Source organism: Lagenorhynchus albirostris, chromosome 19 (genome assembly GCF_949774975.1).
Source record: "Lagenorhynchus albirostris chromosome 19, mLagAlb1.1, whole genome shotgun sequence".
Taxonomy (NCBI): domain Eukaryota; kingdom Metazoa; phylum Chordata; class Mammalia; order Artiodactyla; family Delphinidae; genus Lagenorhynchus; species Lagenorhynchus albirostris.
In genome coordinates this window covers 16,663,495-16,681,454 of record NC_083113.1, presented here as the reverse complement: position 1 = coordinate 16,681,454, position 17,960 = coordinate 16,663,495, and the positions used below count along the sequence as shown (strand labels likewise).

Genomic DNA, 17,960 nt, shown 5'->3' with positions numbered 1-17,960 from the left:
CTGGCCCCACCCTTAGCCCTTGGAGCGTTGCCGGGGTTCCTCCCTGGCCTTGTACTTTGGAGCGCATTTTAGTTTTGCTAATCACCTCCTAGTTCTGTTTATCCCTTTAGTTACCTTTAGACGTATCTCTGGGCCACTTTTGTATCCTTCCACTTTTGTTGACCTCACCCCCCTCTTGGTCTTTAGGGTCCCTACCAGGGTTCAGTCCCGAGTCCTACTTGTTCCAACTCTTCCTCAGCTCTAGCCTGCCTTCCTTCATCCGCTGCCTTCTCTTTCCTTCTCCTTTACCAAGGTGGGATTCTTAGTCCATATTGCCACCCTAAATTATGGACAGGATGTGGGTAATATTTGTAAAATCTCAGCAGCACTGCCGGAGTTAGGGAGACGGCGTGTGGAACAGTTCCTTAAATCCTGAGACACAGAAACGAAGATTTTAGAGTAGGTAGAAGAAATTCCAGTAGCACAGCAGCAATTTAAAAAATCGTTTTCCAACTCCCTGAGCTGCAAAGTCTGTTTTTATAAAATGGAGATAACGATAACCATGGTGTTGCAGGGAGATGCGACAAGATTGTGAAAATGACCTACTTGGCACAAAGTCCAGGTAGAGGGTCAGTACTTGGTAGCTGCTGTGGGTCTTGTTCCTCCTCCGTGGCTTTCTGCTACACTCTGATTATATCACCCACTCCTGGGTGCAAGGCGCTAGGCAAGTGGCCTCTGCCCACTTCTCTCGCCATACTTCCCTTGGCCTCCCTCTCATGAAGGTTCAGTCACACTGGCCTGCTTTCTGTTTTCCTGAGGCTCCAATCTCTTTTTCGCCTCTTAGCTTTTGTGTTTGGTGAGTCCTCTCTCTGGGCTTTTTGCTGCAGTCTACTTGGCTGGCTCCTATCCCTCGAGTCTCAGCCTGAATATCCCTACCCTGAAAGGCCTTCTTGAACCCCAGCCTAAAGCAGACCCCCACCTAAGTCTCTCACCCAGGACCCTGTACTTCATAGCCCTTATCTTGTATGTTCCTGAAAGTGCCTTGTGGGCTCTAAAGTGTATAAAGGAGAGGAATAACAATAGTAATTTCAGAGATGCAGTATAACAAGGTGGTTAAGAGCACCGCCTCTGAACCCAGACTGCCTGGGCTTTAACCTTAGTTCTGTTCTTCCTTTCCTGATCTTTTCTGTGCCTCAGTTTCCTCATCTGTAAAATGAGGATAATAATATAAGTGTTCCCTTGTAGGGTACTGGTGAAGATTAAGTAAGCTCACATATCTTAAGTACTTAGAACAGCAGCTGGCACACTGTAAGTACTCTCTTGGTGTTAGTCACTGCTGTGATTGTGTATTCAATATTTTGGGTGATTGATGTCATTTATTTTTCTTGTTTGGTGGTGTAGGGGTCCATCCAGCTTGCGAAAGACCTAGTCTAAAAATTACCAGCTATGCTAATGCCCAGTAATGCTGATTAACAGATTAAAAAAACGTGACTGCCATTGCCTGGTTGCCTGGGTTAGTCCTGGCACTGCTCCTTCCAGATGGATTACCCTCATGGGCCTCTGTTTCCTCATCTGTAAGGTGGAGATGATGATGATGATAGTGACCACATCACAGGGTTGTTGTGAGCATTAAATAAGTTAATACAGTTATAGATATTTAAACAGTGCCTGTCTCCTGGTTAGATGCTCAATAAATATTAGTTATTACTATCTTATATTTGTCTTTCATTTCTGAGGCCCACCACCTTGCTTGAGAATGTTTTACTTTATAATAATTAGAAACTAGTCTCTTCAGAATATGAAAATACCACAGTTTGTTAGTTCATCCTCTAAATTGTTTAATCAGCCATGATGGGGACTGGCTTATCTGACTTATCTTGCTTAGAGAATTTTAAAATTTTAAATGCGATTGTTCAAGTTCGCTTGTTTCTTTACTCGTTGAACCTCTAGACTGTGAATTTATTGAGGGAACGGACAGTGTCCAGTTTTGTTCACTGCTGTAAGCAAAGTGCTGCACAAAGTGCTGGCTTTGAAGCCAGAGACTACCTGGGTTTGTATCCCAACCTTGCCACTCCACGGGGGTGGGACCTTGGGCCTCTGTCCTCATCTGTAAAATAGTGGTGATAATAGCACCTTCTTTGCAGTGTTGTGGGCTGTCAAGTCTTTCATTCATATAAAATACTTAGAGTCTTATTCACCTTCTCAGTGAGGCCTTCTCCCCTTCCTCTGTACTCTCAATCTCCTTCCTTGCTTAATTTTTCTCTAATGCTCTCATCGTCACCTGACATCTATTTTACATATTTGTTCTGTTCATTTTCGATGTCCACCATCCCATCACCCCCAGAATGGGAGGTCCAGGAGGACAGGGATTTTTTTTGTCTATCTTCCTCACCATTCTGTGCCCTTCACCTAGCACTGTATTTATCAAAGCAGCATTTGAGGAAGACAAGCTTTAGTTGCTGGTAGATGACTCTAGACGCTCAGTGAATGTGTTGGAGTGGCAGGGATTGAATGGGTGGCTGAGGTGACTGTGCCACGTGGGGCCTGCTGGGCAGCTGCTTCTAATTTGGGCCTTTTCCCTGCAGGTATCACTTGAGAAGGTGCTTGGCATCACAGCCCAGAACAGCAATGGCCTAACCTGTGACCCCAGCACAGGCCACGTGGCCTACCTGGCAGGGTGAGTGAGTGGGTGGGCCTCGGCCTCTGATCACTGATCCTGAGTTCAGAGCCTGAAGTCTTCAGTGAATCTCTCGCCTTTTCCGTCTGTAGAATGTATAATGCTGCCTACCTCTGAGGGCTGTGGGAAGGGTTCCATGGGCCCTTCTGTGTATAGAACAGTACCTGGCATGCGTGAGTGCTAAGAAAGCCTTATTGTGACTGCAGGCGGGAGGTGGCAGTGATTCTGGGAAAGGTAGGTGGTTAAGATCCAAGCCATGGTTGGTGTCAGCCATCTGGATTTGTGTCCCAGCTCCACCGTGTGTGCCCTTCTCCAAGCCTCTGCTTCTGTAAAACAGAACTAGTGATACCCTCCTCTTGGGTAGTTAGTTGAGAGGACTGAAGGACATTTGCAACTGTTTATTCCACAAATACTGGTCTAACCTGGCACTCTTCTAGGCACCGAAGGGACCCCTCACCCCCACAGGGCAGGGCAGAGCAGGGCCATAGTAATTCCTGATGAACAGTATCTGTTACTGAGTCTCTGGGAAGCAGCCAGAATAGAGGACAGGGTTGGGCTCTTGAATCTGACAGGTGTGGATTCACTTACCCACCCTGTCCCCAACCTGCTGGGGAGTCTTGGGTAAAGGACCTCCCTCTCTGTAAAGGGCTTCAGTTTCATCATCTATGAAAAGCAACAAAGATTCCTGACCTCATCTGGCGGTTGTGAGGATTTAAAGAGATTGTGCACAGTATGTCTTTATTAGCCCAGAACCTAACAGTTACCACAGAGGAAGTGTTGGCTTCTATTTAAGATTATATTGATATTAATAATAATGTTGGGACTTCCCCGGTGGCGCAGTGGTTAAGAATCCGCCTGCAAATGCAGGGGACACGGGTTCAATCCCTGGTCCGGGAAGATCCCACATGCCGCGGAGCAACTAGGCCCATGTGCCACAGCTATTGAGCCTGTGCTCTAGAGCGCACGAGCCACAACTACTGAGCCTGCGTGCCACAACTACTGAAGCCCGTGCGCCTAGAGCCCGCACTCCGCAGCAAGAGAAGCCACCGCAATGAGAAGCCCACGCACCACAATGAAGAGTAGCCCCCGCTCGCTGCAACTAGAGAAAGCCTGCATGCAGCAACGAAGACCCAACACAGCCAAAAATAAATAAATAAATAAATGTTTAAAATAATAACAATAATAATAATGTTAAGTGTCCAGAATCCTCAGCATAGATAATGGGGGAGAAGGAGACTGAAGAGAGAAGCATCTGTTCAGAAAGAGCCTTGTTTATATGTGGGCTCTTGTGTTGGGAATAGAATCATCCCTGGACCCCAATACTCCCCTTAGTTTGGGCACATTTTCCTCTTTCTCCCCAGCTGTGTGGTGGTGATTTTGAACCCCAAGGAGAACAAGCAGCAGCACATTTTTAATACAGCCAGGTAAGCTGGGACGCGGGCATGGGGTAGGGGTGGGACCAGGGTCCTGGCACATCCCTCCTTCCCCACACTGCCTGGAAGTGCTTGTGGGTGGGTGACTCATTCATTCACCTGGTGGTTCAGTGACATTCACCAAGGGTCTGCTCAGCGCTAGGTACTGTTCCAGGTGCTGGGGACATGGAAGTTAACAAAAGAGATGAGAATCTGCTCTCGTAGAGCTGACAGCTTGGGTGGTGGGGGGAGGGACAGACTAAACTAGTTGGCAATTCCTAGCCGACCATGAGACCATGACTGTTGCTATGGAGGAAATGACGAGGATGTGTTAGGGCAGGTTCGCAGGCAAAGGACTCTCGTCAGAGTCTTATTAGAGCCTCCCTGAGGCTGAGAGCTGAAGAAAGTGAGGGGGTGACCCATGTGAAGGTGTGGGGAGAGCATTCAGGCAGAGGGGACAGCAAGAGCAAAGGACCTGCAGTGGTTAAGAATCTCAGGATGTTTGAGGAGCAGTCAGGGTTCCATGGGTGAGGGGGAGGTGGGGCTGGAACCAGCAGAAGCCACATCACAGGGACCTTGGGAGGGGTTGGCTCTCATGCTGATTGCAAAGAAAAGCCACGAGAGGGCATTTGCAGGCTAAGGATATACTTCACGCACCCCAGCCCTCCAGTACACTCTATCTCCCTTCCTTGCTTTACTTTTTTCCACAAAATGCACTCCTTTTTGATATGCTGTCTGATTTCCTCAGCGATGATATTTACTGTCTCTTTTCACAGTGTGAGCTCTCTGACGGCAGGGACTTTCTCTTAGTTAATTTCTGTGTCCCTATACCTTGGGTCAGTGTCTAGCACATTGATAACACTTATCGTTTCCTGAGTGAATGAGTGTGATTTGGGTTTTAGAAAGATCTCTCCAGCTGCCAGTTTATTGAGGAAGGCCCTTGGCTTTGAGCAGGCCCAAGATGATGCCCGGGTCTGCCTTGGGGCTGATTGAACACTGTGTCCTCCTGGGGCTTTGGTCCCAACCGGGTTGTGACCTTTGGGAGGCACCTCACTGCAACTTTTTATTCCACAAATACTGCACAAATAGCTCAAGTTTAGCTCCTTTGGCCGGGCTCTCCAGGTGGACGGATAAGTTGTGGGTTTTCTTCTTCCCTTACGATCCCTAAGGCAAGGTCCCTAAGATACGGTTTGGTAGATACAGATTCCCTCTCAGAAGGGGCTTCTTGGACCCTTGACTCTGACTGTGGGTTCTGTCACTGGTGGTGAGGGCAGAGATGGGTTCCAATCCAGACTTAAGTGTTTATTCACTATGTGATCTCAGGTGAAATACTTCTTGTCAATAATCACAAACTAGGGGCCCACAGACTTATCTGACAGTATGTTTTAAATATCGGACTTACTTGACAACGTTTAAAGTTTTCTGCACAAAAATTCAGATGCCCTCTCGTTTTAGAAATGTGAGAGATTCAGATCTCCGGGGCCCACATTCTCCTATGGCAGGGATGGGCTGGAGCTTGGTGGCATTTGTCAGAATGCCCCTTGCCCAATTCTTCTCATCCTCCCTGTTACCTCCCTGAGTCCTGTAGGCGGTAGAGTAGGTAACCTTGATCCGAAGCAGATAGCATAGAAGTATCCACTCTCAGTCACAGATGGGTCTGTCTTAGGAGGCAGTGTGGCCAGAGTAGAGGTGTTCATTGTGGCTGCATTTCAGAGTCACCTGATCCCAGGCTTCACCCCCAGAGAAGGCTGAATAAGTTAGTCTGGAGTAAGACCTAAGCACTGCCAATTTTTAAACTTTTTATATTGAAATAATTTCAGACCTACAAGAATAGTACAAAGAGCACCTGTACACCTTTCACCCATATTTCCCAAATGCTAACATTTTACCACATTTGCTTTATCATTCTCTGTCTATGGGAATTCCCTGGCAGTCCAGTGGTTAGGACTCCGTCCTTTCACTGCCGAGGGCCCAGGTTCAATCTCTGGTTGGGGAACTAAGATCTCGCAAGCTGCACTGTGCGCCCCCCCCCCAAAAAAAGTATCATTCTCTGATTCTTTGTCTATATACATAGTAATTTTTTTCTGAACCATCTGAAAGTAAGTTGCATACCTGATACCCCTGTACCTCTAAATACTTAAGTGTGAATTTACTGCAAAAAAAAAGTATGACCTTTCAAAACCACAAAGATTGAGCAAAGTCAGGAAATTAAAGTTGGTACATCACTACCATCTGCTCCTCATTCAGCCTTCACCATTTGTCCCAAGAATGTCCTTTACAGCAAAAAGGATTCTGTCCAGCATCACGCATTGCCTTCAGTTGTCTCTTCAGTCTCCTTCAATCTAAAGAGGTTTCCTCCATCTTTTCTCGACTTTCATGACCTTGACACCTTTGAGGATTGCAGGCCAGGTGTTGGGTAGAATGTCCCAGCGTTTGGGTTTGTGTGCTGTTTCGTCATAGGTAGAGTTGGGTTCTGCAGGACCACCTCCGAAGGAATGCTGCGTTCTGCTCAGTGCATTCTGTCAGGAGGTGCGTGATGTCGTTCTCTCCTGTGGCTCGTGGTGATCACCTTGAGCCCTTGGTTAAGGTGGTGTCTGCTGGGCTTCTCCACTGGGAAGCCTCCCTTTTCCCCTTTGTGATTAGTGAGTATCTTGAGGGGAGCTTCTCTGAAACTATGCAGATACTACCCTGTTCCTTACCAAACTTTTACTCACTAGTTTTAGCATGGCTTTGATATCTTTCAAAAGCTCCCTGGGGAATTCTCATGTGCCCTGTCTGGTTAGGTAACCTTGGTACGACTTCCTTGTGTTGAGGTCTCCTCATCTCAAAACTGGCTAGGAAGGGTCTTGACTGCACGGAGTGTGCGTGAGGAATCAGAGTAGCGCGGGCCCATTTGGCAGAGGGCCAGGCGCAGGCTCAGGCGTGCAGTAGGCTAGGGGCAGCTGCAGACGGCAGACCTGCCCTCTTCCCCACCCCCAACAGGCATGGCTTAAAACACAAGGGTGTGCTCTTCCTGCACAGACAAAACCAGGAAGTGGGCACTTAGGGGGCTGGTGTCTCTGCCAGCATCAGGGGCCCCACTCCTTCTGTTTTTCTGTTCATCATGCTTATTGGGAGGCTTAAGATCACCTCCTGGCCCAAGGTGAAATTCTGGTTGTCATGTGGGAGCAAGTGGGGAGCAGGGCGAAGAGTTCCCTTTGAGAAGCTTTTCTGGAAGTCCCACACAACACTTCAGCTTACCTCTCATTGGCCAGACTGCGTCATGCAGCTGTGCCTGTGTGGCTGCAGGAGAGGTGAGGAGATGTACTCCAGCTGGGGCCGTTGCCATCCCCATGAAAACTGGGCTTCCCTTCGTGAGGAAAGAGAGGCGAGTGGATATTGGATGGGCAGCACACCTTGGCTGCTACCTTAAGGAGCAGTGGAAGCTGCAGAGGGTTGAGTTGATGAAGATAAATGTTCTATGAGATTTTCAGTGACTCACTTAGAGGCCTCGACTTAGTTATCTGCACAGCAGTTTACTCATTCGAGGTGGACAATTACTAGACTGCTAGGGAACAGAGGTAAAAGCAGGATTAAAAGAGAGAGAGGAGAGAAAAAACAACACAGTCTGGGAACAGTGAAACTTGCTGCCACAAAACATGCAAACTAGACTGATCATTCAGGGTTCTTGCAGGCTAGCTGGGAGTGTCGAAGAGAAATGTGTTGGTTGTTTATGGGTTTTCCAGGACACCTTCAGCGTTTAGCAGTGGAGCACAGGCTGCAGGCTGTCTCAGTGTGATGTCTGCCAGGATCCTCCATCAGTACCACCTGCATAGTTAGGCCAGATCTGTACCATTTCCTGCATCTACATTTCTCAGGGTTACAGGGTACATGGGGTCTTAGGGAGCCCACACTGTCAGAGGGAGAGGGAAGGAGGGTTTCCATACAGCATCCACCCCGTCAGGGTTTGGGGTTTTGGGGAGGAAGGGCCCTTTGCTTTTACAAAACCCCATTTCCCTGTGCCGCTGCCCCCACTTCTTCCAGCAGGAAGGAATGCACTGGGTGCTATGCTGGGCAAGGACATAGCACTCGCTCTCTGGGAGCTGCAGGCGCTCACCTCTCCCGGCCTCTTGGGAGTGAGGAGTGGGCCGAGTGCTGTGAGCACAGCCAGGCTGGAGTCTGGCTGCCCACCCTCAGTGGAATCAGTAATCAACCCCTTTCCTTGCCTCCAGGAAGTCTCTGAGTGCCCTGGCCTTCTCCCCTGATGGAAAGTACATAGTGACAGGGGAGGTGAGTCGTGATCATGACTGAGTGGGTGGGGAGGGGCCTTGGGGCCATTCCTTCTACCCCCAGGAGGCCTGAGGAATCCCTGGAATAGCTCCTTCCTGGGCTAGAAAAGCCCTGTGACAGATGGGGGAGGTGGCTTTCGGGCGCACTCTGGAGCAATGCCAACTTCAGCCCCTCAAGCCCCTCAAGCCCCACCTGGGTGCAGAACCCGGCAGCAGTAAATGGCCCCATCTTCCCCAGAACGGGCACAGGCCTGCTGTGCGCATCTGGGACGTGGAAGAGAAGAGTCAGGTGGCGGAGATGCTGGGCCACAAGTACGGTGTGGCCTGTGTGGCCTTCTCCCCCAGTATGAAGCACATTGTGTCCATGGGCTACCAGCACGACATGGTACTCAACGTCTGGGACTGGAAGGTAAGAGCTGACTGGTAGGTGTGTGACAGGCAGCCAGCTGCCAGAACACCCTGAGTCTTGGGCATTGGGAGAACTAAATAAGGTAACTTGGTAAAGTGTTTAACCAGCAAATATTTATTGAGCATCTACTACATGCCAATGCCGGTTCTAGGCACCTGTTGCAGGGCATGTGACAAGTTGTCAACCCAGGGAACATATAATTCTTTTTATATTGACCAGCTGTGACCTTGAGCAAGGGACCTAACCTCTCTGTGAGTCTGTTTCCTCATCTGTAAAATGGGTATAATAGTATCTGCTTTGTTGAGTTGTGAGAATTCAGTGAGTTGATATGTGCTGGAAGGCTGGACTTTGGAACAGCTTGGGGAGGACTTGAAGTCGGGAGAAGTGGGTATCAAGTCCTGCCTCTGTTCATGACCTGCTGTGTGACCTTGAGCATGTGACAGCCCCCTCTGAGCATGACAGGGTGGTGGGGAGATGCACTTCCCTTGTAGGACTGCTGAGGGGATTTCACGAGTTATCCTGTGAAGGGCTCAGCAGGGCCCAGAGTAAGAGCCCAATATCCGGCAGCATGGGTCGTGTTGTCCTTACCTTCCAGCTGTGGCTGTCCTCAACACCATGTGTGGGCTGCAGGGCTTGGCCTCTTGAGGAGAGCTCTGGAACTTACTCTCACGTGGGAACCTTTCCAGGCCTCAGTCTCCTCTGTGTTGGGAATGATAAGAGTGTCACACGTAGGTTTCCCCAAAAAGGAGGGCCCAAGAAAAACAGACTTGGAGCAGGGGAGGGTGGAAAGACGCAGGGCTGAGGGCAAAGGCTCAAAGAGTCTGATGAGGTGGGTGCTGGCATGAACTTCTCTGCACCGATTCTTCCAGAAAGACATCGTGGTGGCCTCCAACAAGGTATCATGCAGGGTCATCGCCCTCTCCTTCTCCGAGGACAGCAGCTATTTTGTCACTGTTGGGAATCGGCATGTGAGGTTCTGGTTCTTGGAAGTCTCCACTGAAGCAAAGGTGAGTTGCTGTCCCTGCCACCTCATCCGGGCCCAGGGGAGGAACTGTCAGGGGCAGTAGGGACTCCTGGTTCTACCTGAGATTCAGGGGCAGTGGTCTCAGAGGCTGTCTAGCCTCTCAGGGGTCTGCCTTCTGCTTCTGGGCCTGCTCTCCAGGTGCTGACTGACTGGTAGGCCCTGCTGGGTAACCTCCCCTGCTGGACCCTGGGGCCAGACTTCATCCCTGGCCTGCTGCTGCCTCAAGCCACTGTGCCTGGAAGTGTGTGTTCTCTTTGTTCTTCCCTTCTCCATTTGGAGGAGTTTCTGAGAGTTCTCCTGTTTAGCTGTGTCGTATCCACTGGTCATGAGAGGCCCGCCGTGACCTTGCTGGGGGCTGGGCCATGTGGACAGTGTCTCACTGTGCCCTGCTCTGCCTCCAGGTGACAAGCACAGTGCCCCTCGTGGGGCGCTCAGGCATCCTGGGTGAGCTGCACAACAACGTCTTCTGTGGTGTGGCTTGTGGCCGGGGCCAGATGACGGGCAGTACTTTCTGTGTGTCCTACTCGGGCCTCCTCTGCCAGTTCAACGAGAAGAGGGTGCTGGAGAAGTGGATCAACCTAAAGGTACCCCAGCCTCCCTCTCTGCTCTCAGTGGGGGAAACACTCCCCATGACATGTGTCTACAGGGACACTCAGCAGTCCCCCTGCGTGATAGTTGGTCACAACAGCTCTGGGTCTGACTTCCTGTTCTGCTTGTACAACTCTGGGAGAGTGACTTTCCCTCTCTGAGCCTCAGTTTTCTTATCTGTAAAATGGAATTACTGCTGCCTCCCTCACAGAGTTGACAGGGGAGTCATGCGAGATAATATATGTAAGGCACTTAGCACAGTGCCTGGTTCCCCTATAATGGGGGTCAGGGTTACAATTGCTTTCCCATCGCCATTTGACCCAGTTCACATTTCTTTTCTTCACTGGGCACTCTTGGCTGGTGGGAGGACCGCTTTTTTTTTCTTTTTTAATCTAAGGTATCATTGACGTAATAACTTTTATATTACTTTTATCGTTAAAGACTATATAAAATACATAAAATTTTAAACTAAAAGGTGACATATCAATAAATTACAGAACCACTTTTCTTCGGGATCTGAGGGTCTGAATCCAAGCTGTCTTCCTATCCTGGGCTTGGATGCCTGTTTGGCTGTTAGCAGGAGCATCACAGTTGTGCTCCTTGTCCTATTCCTGCTCTTATGACTCCCCTCTGGAGCTCAGCTTTAGGGTTAATGGCATGGCAAGAGGTGTGTGGAAGAATTCCGAGCTTTATCTGTCTTTCCTAGTTGGTTAAACATCATTTATTTCTCTCATTTGAATCCTCTTGCTAGAACTCATGCAGCTTTTAAGCAAGTCAGAAGCTTTGGATAGATAGATGTTTAGCCCCTGAGCAGGTGTCTTAAATGACCCATAAACTTAGTCCCTCTAGATTTGGAAAAGCTCCTCTAAGCTCTATCCAGAGGTCTGGCAGTTCCTGCCCCTTCTATCTGCATGCCCTGGCAGAAGAGACAGTCCTTCCTGTATATAATAACTTTTTTCTATGCTGCTTTAAAGTATAATCTCTATGAAGGTATTTTTAAGCAATAAGGAATAAAGCCTAAAATTTAATTTAAGCCTAAAATTCAACGCTGCTACTGCAAGCAACCTATCTGAAGTCACAATCGGCTGAGATATTTTCCACACACAGCTGAGTTCCTCTATAACAATGATAACTCTGTCCCAATTTGTGCCTCTGTCTGCCTGCTGCCCCCTTTCCTTCAATAGTGACTGAGCACTATATCCTGATTTCAAAAATCTTAACATTTGCAAAAATGGGTTTCTTAGACCCCAAAGCTGTAAGGCTTTTCTGGAGGCCCAAAGCTGTTCTGTCAGCCCCCATATCCCTGAACTGGGCCACACGAAACACGAAGTCCACTTGGGTCCCCTTTGCCCCCACAGGTCTCGCTGTCTTCCTGCCTCTGTGTCAGCCAGGAGCTCATCTTCTGCGGTTGCACAGATGGGATAGTCCGCATATTCCAAGCCCACAGCCTGCAATACCTCGCCAACCTGCCCAAGCCGCACTACCTTGGAGTGGATGTGGCCCAGGGCCTGGAGCCCAGGTACTGCCTGGCACGGGGAGGGAGAGGGGCCTACCTAGAGTCTGTCTGCTGGTATCCATCTATGCTTCCAGATCCATCTACCTACTGGCCAGCCTTGGGCTGGAAGCAGGATACAGGCTGTAAGGAGGCAGCAGGATCTCGTGAAGTCTGCAGTCTAGTGAGGGTGCTGGATGGTAAATGAGTGCATAAACAAGATCATTTCAGATAGTCGTAAATGCTTTGGTGAAATAAAGCAGGGACTCAAGAAGGAGAGTGTCTGGGAGTGGGGCTGTTGACTGGGTGGCCAGGGGAGGCCTCTGGTGAGAACAAGCCAGCTGTGTGGAGAGCTGGGTCCTGACAGCAAATGCAGAGGCCTTAAGGGGACAGCACACTGGGCTCCATGTGTCACAGGAACGGCTGGGGGCTGTGTGGCTGGAGCCCAGTGTGCTGTGGGGAGGGTGGTAGGAGACAGGTGTAAGCATTGATGGAAGCTGCTGAGAGGAGCTTGGAGCCTATTCTGAGGTCACTGGGCAGCCACTGGGACCTTAGGCACTGGTGTTACTGGGTCAGGCCTTGAGTAGTAGCTCCTCTGGCTGCCATGTTGAGAGTGGGTGGAGGGGCTGAGCTGTGGTGTATCTTCCCTTTTGTAGTAAGTCTGTTTTGTGGGGGTTGGGGGGCTACCTAACCAAAGAGTTCGGGGTGCCTGGGGCTGCCTCTTCGTAGGTTGCTGGACAGTGCCTCCTGGGTGTGCCTTTTCTAAGAGAGCGCGTGGAGGGGCTTACTGGATGTCGCAAAGGAAAGAGAAGGTGGGTGAGCAACCCACAGACAGTACTGTGTTGTAGTGGCCGGGGCGCTCAGCTCTGCCACCTTCTGCTGTGTGCTGTGTGGCCTCGGGCAGGTCACTGTATCAACGAGTGCTTCAGTTTCCTCATCTGTAAAATATAGTACCTACCTCTCATGGAGACTGTGGGAATTCAGCACAGCTGCAGCTCTCGGCTCGGCACACAGTAAGTGCTCAGTCAACTGTAGCCTTGGTAGGAAGGCCCCAAGCCAGGGGATGGCTCACCAGCCCCCTTATACAGGGAATTTTGATCATGTGTTTGTGAGGCTGAGAGAGAGAGGGCCTGATCTTTGTGCCCATTATCCTATGCTCAGAGAGAGAGGATGGAGCTTGGGCCGAGTGAAAAGAGGGGAGAGAAATGTTAACAGGAGTCGAAAATTCAAACACTCTTAGGGGCTAGGCAGAAGCTTCCAGTTTACAGTCTCTGTATTAGAAGCAAAGCAAAGAAAGAAGATGGAGGAGTGAGAAGTGGAGTTGGAGTAGGAGAGATGGGTCACCACAAAGATCATAAGGGATGGCATTGCCAGGCAGGAGGCAGCTCAAGCATCACCAGAGGCAGCTGTTACTACTCACAGTGACATTGATGGTCATTGATGACTCACGTGGCCTTGTCAGCTTCCTTTTCAGCAGGAAGGCAGGAGCCATCTACCCGGATACAGTGGCGCTGATCTTCGACCCCATCCACCAGTGGCTGTCCTGTGTGTATAAGGACCACAGCATCTACATCTGGGATGTCAAAGACATCAACAAAGTAGGCAAGGTGTGGTCAGAGCTCTTCCACAGCTCCTACGTCTGGAATGTGGAGGTGAGCCCCTCTCTCCCTCCCCCTCCCCCTGCTTAGCCCCCAGCTGGGGCTCAGCTGAGGAAGCTTCTGCAGAGTTTGGGGAGCCCATTCAGCCATACCTGCAAAAGATACTCATGGACCCCTACTATGTGCCAGGTGCTGTTCTGGGTGCTGGGGACACAGCTGGGCAGGAAACTGACACAAGTCCTTATCTCCTGGAGCTCACATCCGGGTGGTAGAGTAAACCTGTAAACATATCAATATGGAACGTGCCAAGTACAATACTTCTCTGAAGAAAAACGAAGCCGCCTAGGGGAAAGGGGGTTCAAGAGTGCTCTTCTAGAAAGGAGAGTGGTCAGGGCAAGCCTCTCTGAAGATGTGACATTCGAGTGGGGGACCTGCAGGAAGTCAGGGGTGAGGCGCGCCACCATTGTGGGTACGGCAAGTGCAAAGGTCCTTCAGCAGCAGCGTGTGTACCCCAGGGAGCTTTCTGTCGAGGGTGTGCGTAGTTCACGACTGTTTTTTTTTAATTGATTGATTGGCTGTGTTGGGTCTCCATGGCTGCGCACGGGCTTTCTCTAGTTGCGGCAAGTGGGGGCTACTCTTCGTTGCAGTGCGTGGTCTTCTCATTGCGGTGGTTTCTCTTGTTGCAGAGCAAGGGCTCTAGGCACGCAGGCTTCAGTAGTTGTGGCACGCGGGCTCAGTAGTTGTGGCGCATGGGCTTAGTTGCGCCATGGCATGTGGGATCTTCCCGGACCAGGGATAGAACCCGTGTCCCCTGCATTGACAGGTGGATTCTTAACCACTGTGCCACCAGGGAAGGCCTTTTTTATTTAAGTGTTGAAAAAGCCTTTATTTTCTGAGAATGAATCTGTGGGGATTTTTCATTCTGAAGCTGTTCTAAGTATAATACTTCTTGCAGATAAGACTTGTAGATAAGATAAGGTAGAGAAAGAATTGTAGTCTGCTTTTTTTTTTTTTCCTGAAAATTTCTTATTATTAGGAATGTTTGTTCTAGAGAAATTATGTTTTCAGTGGCCCAGTTCAGGATTGTGAGAAATAACTTTATCCTTTTGAATAGGCATTATTCAGCCCTTTGCTTGAATACATCTCCTTTCGTGGATCTGACATGTCTGTTGATAGCACTTTTCTCACTTAGCAAGAATGTTTTTTAAATAACTTTTGAAATTTATATATAAATATATTATCCTTAAAAAAAAGGTGAGATATTACAGATCAAGCTAAAGTCTTTTTTGATCACCTCCCCAACCCCCACTCTTGCTGTCTCTCTCACCCTCACTCTTGTTATCAGTTGATTATGTGTTTTTTTTTCAATTCATTTTCTTTGCATCTGCTGGTTATTTATATATATATTCTCAACAGAAATATCTGTGGGTAGATCTTTTAATCAGTTCTGGAAAGTTCTCAGCCAATATGGATTTAAGAGTTGCCTCCACCCCATTCTCTCTTTTTCTGTTACTCTAATTTGCTGTCTTTTTCTATCCTTCATATTTTTTTCAATAAAACAGAGATCTAGAAAACCACACGAAAGAAATGTGCAGTTGATTGATTATTGTTAGCAGCTGTTGACACTCGATGCCTAGATCCCTTTATTCATTGGGGTTGCAATATGGTGATATTCTAATTCTATCATTTCTTTTTATTAGTTGGACTGCTTATATGAAGAGAAACTTCCCTTCATCTACCATTTGGTCACCCAGTGGTACACTTCCTATAGGAAAGGCAGGATAAATGCTTGATTCTTTCCCTTTAATTACCAGTTTCCAAGATAATGAATTGGTTCCTTGTCCTCTAAAGGTAACTAGTTGTTTTTATTTAATATCATTATAAATTCACATATTTGAATATATTGGATATATTTTAATTGACTGCAATTATTAACATTATTGGAACTCAAATTGTCCCATCTTCGGCCAGTGGAAGCCTCTTCAGGTTGGCTCCTGAGTCCTTTGGACATGATGCCAGTAGTCTTTGATTAGCTACCTTGCTAACGACAAGGGATGACAAGGTGTTCTAGCCTCATCTTGTGCATTTCTTGCCCCAAACCTGGAATCAGCCATTTCTTGAAGAAGCCCTGTTTTTTGTTTTGTTTCGTTTTTTCACTTTGGATTGGCATGTCAAAGTCACAGTCTGGTTGCTGGGGATGCTTATAGCTGTTGGATTGATCCTTCCAGAATCCTAGTTCTCAAAGACAGGGGGATGATGGAGTTAGAGTAGCCCCAGTTAATCATTTCCTTGTTCCCACATTATAATACAACAGCCTAAGAATGATAATTCAATTCTGAAAACAGTTAAAACAATTTTTTTTGCAAATGTTCTTCCCATTCTCCCCTAATTTTTAGATTAATTATTCTGTATCTATATGATCTGATCATATAGTCATTATATACTATATTCTCTCCCTTTTGACCCCATTTATTTGAGGGGAGTATAAGTGTACATATATATTATGGTAAAATATACATAACATAAAACTTACCACTTAAATCATTTTAAATATACAATTCAGTGTTATTTAGGACATTCACAGTGTTGTACAACCATCACTACTGTCTAGTTCTGGAACTTTCTCATCACCCCAAAAGGAAACTCTGTACCCATTAATCTATCACTTTCCATTCCTACTCTTCCCAGCCCATAGCAACAGCTAATCTGGTTTCTGTTGCTATGGGTTTGGTTGTTCTGAATGTTTCATATAAATGAAATCACAGAATATGTGGACTTCGTGTCTGACGTCTTTCATTTAACAGTGTTTTCAAGGTTCACCTATGTTGTAGCATGTTTCAGTACTTTATTCCTTTTTAAGGTTGAATAATACTATTCCATCATATGGATAATACATTTTGTTGTGCATTTATCAGTTCATGGGCATTTGAGTTGTTACTTTTTGGTTTATTCCCTATTAATAATAGCCAAAATAACATTGTGGCTATTGTGAATAGTGCTATTGTGTAAAAGCTTTGTTTGAACACCTGTTTTCACTTCTTTCGGGTGTATACCCACCCAGCAGTGGAATTACTGGTCATGTGGTAATTCTATGTTTAAGTTTTTGAAGAACCACCACCAGACTTTTCCATGGCAGCTGCATCATTTTACTTTCCCACCAGCAGTGTATGAGAGTTCCAATTTCTCCACATCCTTGCCAGCACTGGTTATTTTTCTGTTTGGTTTTTTAAAAATTATAACTATCTTAGTATTTGCAAGGTATTGTGGTTTTGACTTGTATTTCCTTAATGATTAATAATTTTGAGCCTCTTTTCATGTGCTTGTTGGTCATTTGTATATCCTCTTTGGAGAAATGTCTATTCAAGATTTTTGCCTATTGCTTTTTTTATTTTAATTAATTAATTTTTAAAAATTTATTCTTGGCTGCATTGGGTCTTCGCTGCTGTGCACGGGCTTTCTCTAGCTGTGGTGAGCAGGGGCTACTCTTCATTGCGATGTGTGGGCTTCTCTTTGCGGTGGCTTCTCTTGTTGTGGAGCACGGACTCTAGGCGCACGGACTTCAGTAGTTGCAGCACACGAGCTCAGTAGTTGTGGCATGTGGGCCCTAGAGAACACGGGCTTCAGGAGTTGTGGCACTTGGGCTCAGTAGTTGTGGCTCATGGGCTAGGTTGCTCCACAGCATGTAGGATCTTCCTGGACCAGGGATTAAACCGATGTCCCCTGCATTGGCAGGCGGATTCTTAACCACTGCGCCACCAGGGAATTCCTGCCTGGTTTTTTTGGTGGTTTTTTTTTTTTTTTTTTTTTTGCGGTATGCGGGCCTCTCACTGCTGTGGCCTCTCCCGTTGCGGAGCACAGGCTCCGGACGCGCAGGCTCAGTGGCCATGGCTCACGGGCCCAGCCACTCCACGGCATGTGGGATCTTCCCGGACCAGGGCACGAACCCGCGTCCCCTGCATCGGCAGGCGGACTCCCAACCACTAGGCCACCAGGGAAGCCCTTTTTGGTGTTTTTTTAACATCTTTATTGGAGTATAGTTGCTTTACAGTGTTGTTAGTTTCTGCTGTATAACAAAGTGAATCAGCAATACGTATACATATATCCCCATATCCCCTCCCCCTCCCTATTTCTTAATTGGGCAGTTTGTCTTTTTGCTTTTGAGTTGTAAGAGTTCTTTATATATCCTGGATACTAGATCCTTAACAGGTATATAAGTTGCAAATATTTTCTTCCATTCTTTTTTTTTTAAAGTTTTATAGTTTTATTTATTTATTTAATTTATGGCTGCGTTCAGTCTTCTTCGCTGTGTGCCAGCTCTCTCCAGTTGCGTCAAGCGGGGGCCACTCTTCGCTGCAGTGCACAGGCCTCTCATCGTGATGGCCTCTCCTGTTGTGGAGCACGGGCTCCAGGCGCATGGGCTTCAGCAGTTGTGGCACACGGGCTCAGCCACTCCACAGCATGTGGAATCCTCCCAGACCAGGGCTCAAACCTGTGTCCCCTGCATTGGCAGGCG

General features: G+C 47.8%; 1 protein-coding gene across 7 annotated transcripts in view; it reads left to right on the top strand.

Moving 5' to 3' along the window:
* Positions 1-17,960, top strand: part of WDR62 (WD repeat domain 62) — a 46,139-nt gene that overhangs the window by 1,113 nt on the left and 27,066 nt on the right. For 6 of the 7 annotated variants that reach the window (XM_060129663.1, XM_060129664.1, XM_060129662.1 and 3 more), the window contains exons 2-9: positions 2,565-2,656; positions 4,018-4,080; positions 8,280-8,337; positions 8,575-8,745; positions 9,615-9,752; positions 10,171-10,353; positions 11,716-11,876; positions 13,312-13,501. In XM_060129663.1, coding sequence (XP_059985646.1) covers positions 2,565-2,656; positions 4,018-4,080; positions 8,280-8,337; positions 8,575-8,745; positions 9,615-9,752; positions 10,171-10,353; positions 11,716-11,876; positions 13,312-13,501 — 1,056 coding nt within the window. The remainder of the gene's footprint in view (positions 1-2,564; positions 2,657-4,017; positions 4,081-8,279; positions 8,338-8,574; positions 8,746-9,614; positions 9,753-10,170; positions 10,354-11,715; positions 11,877-13,311; positions 13,502-17,960) is intronic. The other variant, XM_060129661.1, reaches the window with a different exon arrangement.